At 37.7% G+C, this 6,000-nt stretch overlaps 1 protein-coding gene across 1 annotated transcript in view; it reads left to right on the top strand.

The window, feature by feature from the left end:
- LOC150108517 (receptor-type tyrosine-protein phosphatase mu-like) overlaps window positions 1-6,000 on the top strand; it is a 1,155,664-nt gene that overhangs the window by 972,288 nt on the left and 177,376 nt on the right. The window contains exon 37 of the mRNA XM_090415942.1: window positions 4,754-4,902. Coding sequence (XP_090272068.1) covers window positions 4,754-4,902 — 149 coding nt within the window. The remainder of the gene's footprint in view (window positions 1-4,753; window positions 4,903-6,000) is intronic.

Raw genomic sequence — 6,000 nt, forward strand, 5'->3', positions numbered from 1 at the left:
TGAAAAAAGGGTATATGTGGAACTACAAGGGGGGGGGGGTGATTATGAAGAGCTCAGGAGACAGCTTGCAGGTGTAGCATGGAATGAGGAGTTAGCTGGAAAAGAGATCAATGCAGCTTGGGGGATTTTCAAAAAATATTTAGTGGATGCAATGTCTAAATGTATACCACAGGTGAGAAGGTTAAATAAGGTAGGTGTGAGATGGATGAATAAAGAGATTAAGCATGCAATACAGAGAAAAAGGGCATTGTGGAGGCAGCATAAGAGAAGTGGAAGTAACCAATTTCATGAGGTCTACAAAGACTAGGCAAGGAGGGTGACTTGGTTGGTGAGAGTAGCTAAAGAGAGGTATGAATAGCAGTTAGCTAATGAAGCTAAAAAGAATCCTAGGGAGTTCTTTCGATATGTAGCCAGCAAAAGAAAGAATGATTATGGAAGGATGACATTGATTGGAGAAAATGGTATAAAGACAGCTGTTGCAGAATGTGTGGTGGAGATACTTAATGAGCAGTTCATAAAGATCTTTAAATCTTGTGAATGTGACTTCATGGAGAGATTAAGAGCAGTTGATGATGGGGAGGAGAGACTGACTGTAAGTGAGCAAGAGGTGTTTGGGGAGTTGAGTAAATTAGATGTAAATAAGGCTGTGGGACTTGATAATATATCACCGCTTATTCTGAAGGAATGTGCCAGAGAGTTGACACCTGCCTTGACATATTTTTTAATACGAGTCTTGCACTTGGTCAAGTCCCTAAAGAGTGGAAGGAGGGCAAGATTGTGCCACTTCATAAAGGAGGTGATCGAACTCAAGCATCAAACTATAGGCCTATCTGTGGAGTAGTGGTGACAGCCCAAGACAGGAAGGTGTGGAGGAGACTCATAACAAACAGTGACCCCACTTAAGTGGGAGGAGCTGTAGAAGAAGATTATTATTATTCGTGACACCTCCAAGGAGTCCAAAAACTCATCACAGGAGGACACCTATTGCACAACTCTCCATCTCCACCACTACACTGAACCTCTCAATATGTAAATTACTTATGCAAATACCTACCGGTTTAATGGGTTTTCTGTAGTTATAGGATAATGAGCCATTCAGAAGCCTTGGTTAAGTTGTTGGAGAAGCTTGTGAGAACTAGGATCCAGAGTTGGGTTGACAACAATGGTATAATCTTTAATGGACAGCATGGATTTGCTAAAGGGAGGTTGTATTTTAGTAATCTAAAACATGACCTCATGATAAGTTGACAGTCAAACTAGAGCAGATGGGGTTGGATATTAGATTAGTGCATTGGATTGGAGACTGGCTATCTGATAGGTATCAACAAGTTGTGTATGGGGGTGCAATATCCAGGAAAAGGAAAGTCACTAGTGAAGTGCCTCAGGGATCTGTTTTAGGGCCATTACTATTTAACTTGTATATTAATGATATTGGCGAAGATTTGGATGGAGATATTCAGTTGTTTGCAGATGATGCAAAGTTGGGACGAACCATAAAGAGTAGGGAAGATGTTGTGGCCTTGCAAGAAGACTTGAATGAATTGAGTAATTGGGCAAGCAAATGTGGATGTGAGTTCAATGTTGCAAAATGTAAGGTTTAAAAATTTGGAAAACAAAGATGGGATGCAGAATTTATGCTTGGTGAGAATATATTGTTGGAAGTAAAGGAAATGAGAGATCTGGGAGTGATAGTGGATAAGGATCTAAAATGTAGGGGACACATCGCCAAAATTGTGAAGACAACACAAAGACTTCTGGGAATGATGAGGAGGACACTGACGTGTAGAAGTAGGGAGATTCTTGTTCCATTGTATAAGGCTTTGATTAGGCCACACATGGACTATTGTGCCCAGATTTGGTCACCTGGTTTTCAGAAGGATGAAGAGATGTTGGAAAGGGTCCAAAGACGACTGACTAAGGTAGTTTCTGACCTCTGGAATGTCGAGTATGAGAGAAAGATTGAAAAGATGTAATTTGCAGAGTCTAATGGAGAGAAGGAAGAGGGGAGATATGATAGAGACCTACAAGTTGGTAAGGGGTTGTTATAGGATCAATGGTGGAGAAGTTCTACAGAGAATAGTGGGAGATCAGGGGAGAACCAGAGCTCATCCCTGGAAACTGTATAAAGAGGGTGTGAGTAGGGGAGTGAGAGGCAGGTTTTTTTCGTGCAGAGTTGTGAATGATTGGAATGCCTTGCCTGAGAGTGTGGTGTCTGCAAGGAGTTTGAATGTGTTTAAGACCCGGTATGATGAGATGTGTGTGAGATAAAAGGACCTCCTAGATGAGTCTTTGACTCCATGAGGTCTTGTTTAATAATAATAATAATAATAATAATAATAATAATAAAATGCTATGGAGATCATATTTGCAAAGAACTTTGGCTATTTTATCTGATGTATCCTTAATGTATGTTATTAGGAATGGCTTTTCTGTGATCCTGTGCATGTATTTTGAATGTAGGAGTAATATTTTATCTATTTTATACTGGCTGTAGTCATTGGCTAAAAGGTGCTGCAAAGGTCCCTGAGCTCAGTTTCAAGGTCTCTGTCATTTAAACAAATAGCCCCTGGCTCAGTAAGTAAGAGTTTTGAGAATGCCATACTGTTGGGAAAGGCTGTGGTGTGATATTATTATTATTATTATTATTCGTTGAGATGGTTTGGTCATGTGATGAGGAGGGAGGACGAATATGTGGGAAGAAGGGTCATGCAGATGGATGTGCAAGGAAGGCGGAAGCGTGGGCGGCCAAAGAAGAGATGGTGGGAGCTGGTAGAAGAGGTCTTGAAGATGAAGAACTTGGATGTGGTGACAGCCCAAGACAGGAAGGTGTGGAGAAGACTCATAACAAACAGTGACCCCACTTAAGTGGGAGAAGCTGTAGAAGAAGATTATTATTATTCATGACACCTCCAAGGAGTCCAAAAACTCATCACAGGAGGACACCTATTGCACAACTCTCCATCTCCACCACTACACTGAACCTTTCAATATGTAAATTACTTATGCAAATACCTACCAGTTTAATGGGTTTTCTGTAGTTATAGGATAATGAGCCATTCAGAAGCCTTGTCACTAGTGTATCTTTTTCTATAGTGAAGTTTATTTTAAGATGTTGGCTGTTAAGATATGCCAAAAATGTGTCTAATGTGTCTGGACCATTAACCACCTTACCGGCTGTTATGGATCAAATACGCATCCGCATACGCTTCGTATCCATCATATATTTCATTGTTGTAACAATGGCATTATAATTTTAATAAGCACTTCGCATCCATGATAACGTGAACGTCTATAGACGTCTTGGCCGGTAGCGTGGTTAAGCCAAACAGCATCATCAACACAGTGCAACCAAACTGTCTTTTTTTTTTTTGTGTGTGTGTGTGTGTGTGTGTGTGTGTGTGTGTGTGGCTATGTTGAGAGCTTAGTCTTCAAAATGCTCCATATAGAAGTTTGCCAGAAGAGGGGGGGGAGAGGGGCTAGTGCTGTGTATCTGTTACAGTTTCATTGTACTCTGATGATTCTGAGTAGTAAACCAGCAAAATATGAGTGAGTTTAATAAATGTATTTTTTCCTCTTGGTGTTAGTTATATTGTTAAACTTTATCATGGATAACGAACAACACCCAAGCTTTTCTATATAAATAGCCATTTAGGAGAAAATGGCTATAGAGGATTTGAAGTTTCTTTTGGTTTCATCATTTTGAGTATATTTAAACCTCTATTTTTTAAGGTTTTGATGATACCTATTCATTAAAACTTGAATGTTTCTCTAAAATATTTTTTTGTTTATCTGGCTAACAGCATCTTCAGGAAGACATTTAACAAGCAAACAAACAAAAAAAAAAAAAAACTCAAACTATTCCCAACAGTTTTTTTCTATAAATTGAAAAATACTGAATTGATAGTTTCATGCAGATCAGATTTTTTATGAATGCTAAACCATCCTAGGATTCTGTACTCTTGCACACTCTTCCTTCTATTCATCAATGATCTTCTGTCTTTACCTTCAAATCCTATTAATAGTTTTGCTGATGAATTGTATCCTCTTCTTCATGTAATACTTAAATAAGTCATGTTTCAAGATCCTTAACATAACCAGTGTGTTAAAAACTTTACTTGTGAGTGATCTCTTTGCTCACAAGAACAGTAAAGATAACATAGTAGATTTCAATGCTATCAAGTGCAGTCCTATTTTATTATTTGGAAGAAAGTTCCACTTTCCTCCTATTTATTTTTGACATTCTCATTTCCAATCAAGATCAGTTCCCCCTTCTTGGGGGTGACTTTCACATCCATCTTATCCTGGCATAGACATACAGTATTGCAAAAAACTTGGTCTTTCTCCTTAATTAACAGCATTTTACATACTGAAAATTGTGTGCTGTGCATTATAGGATATAAAAAACAACTCAAAGTAAGTCTGCTGCTCTTTATATATAAGTTGCTCAGATGTGAAACAATATCACAATCAAAAGTTTGTTTTCTTATATGCCATGTTTAATTAAAAATAAAAGCCAGAAATGTAATTTCTTGTCAAATTTATCGTGTTATATCATTCATTATATTATGTTCTCTTTCTGGTTCTTCTAACGAAACTACTAAAAAAATTTTAATTCTCTGTATCTGTTATTAATCTGTGTGTGTGTGTGTGTGTGGAGATTAACAACAAATTATTTTTATATCAATAAATTTTATATCAATAGTAAATATGGTATTTCTCTTCTTATTAACTTATTATTCATTTTACTTTTCAGACTAGTGATACACTGAGAGTGCTTCATTACCAGTTTTTAGATTGGCCTGATTGTCGAGTTCCTTATAACACATCATCATTAATTTCTATGCAGAGAAGAATAAGAAAAGATAACCCAGATTTAACTGGATCAATTATAGTACACTGCAGGTAACTACTATACATGATCATATATTTATTTATTCATTCATTCATATTCTTGCTTCCCTGTTATTAAAGACAAAACAGGATTCCTTATTGTATAGAAGTGATATCTGGACAATAAAACAAAAAGACAAACAAAGATTAATAATAGCTGAAATGAAGTTTATGAGATGTATTATTATTATTATTATTATTATTATTAGGGGTGCTTAAGGGTCAAAGCTGTATAACTGAGAGGAGACCTCCACATAGCCTTTAAAGGAATGCGGAGAACCGACCAGGGCTTCTGACCTAATGTCCAGTCCTCACCTTCTCGTGGTGCACCCTGTTGGGTATCTACTTTGATACTGAACGAACGAGGATGGGCTGGCAATTTGGGATTTAGCCGACCAAATTGTATTCTTATTGGTTAAACCAAAATAAAAAATGATGGTACAACATGACAAAATTTCATGCCGGCTGGGGCGTCGCCCGGTTAAACAAGGCCCCCGTTGTTTTCGCCAGGGAACCAGGGCGAACAGCGAAAAGTCAGCTACTGGAACAAATCTGCAAACAAACCCCAACTCAACATCACCAGAGTTAAAGATCGGTACTATCAACGTAAGAAGCCTGAATGGCAAAGAAATGGAGCTAGCTGAGGAATTAGATAAGTACCAGATCGACATAATAGGGGTGACTGAAACAAAAAAGACCAAAACTGGTGAGATCTTTCTGAGCAATAAATACAAAATGTTATATTCAGGCAATAACAATCAAGGAAAAGAAGGAGTAGCCATAGTATTCAACACAAAATACGAGGCTAATCTTCTTGAATGGCAGTCAGTCTCAAGTAGAGTAATGTGGGCAAATATGAGAATGGGGAACTGGACAATGAGACTTATTTGTGCCTATGGTCCCACAGAAGGTTCTACTAAGGTAGAAGTGGAGGAATTTTTTGAGGCTTTAGAAAAAGCAACTAACACAATGAAAAAGGAAAAGTTGGTCCTTGTTGGGGATCTAAATAGTAGAGTAGGAAATGATTGTGAGACATACAAAAATATTTTGGGAAAATTTGGAGAAAAGAGCAAAGCTAATAATAATGGCAAATATCTGTTGGATTTCTGC

Source organism: Typopeltis vanoorti, chromosome 3, assembly GCF_054136105.1.
Source record: "Typopeltis vanoorti isolate ZY-2024b chromosome 3, IOZ_Tvanoo_1.0, whole genome shotgun sequence".
Lineage (NCBI taxonomy): Eukaryota > Metazoa > Arthropoda > Arachnida > Uropygi > Thelyphonidae > Typopeltis > Typopeltis vanoorti.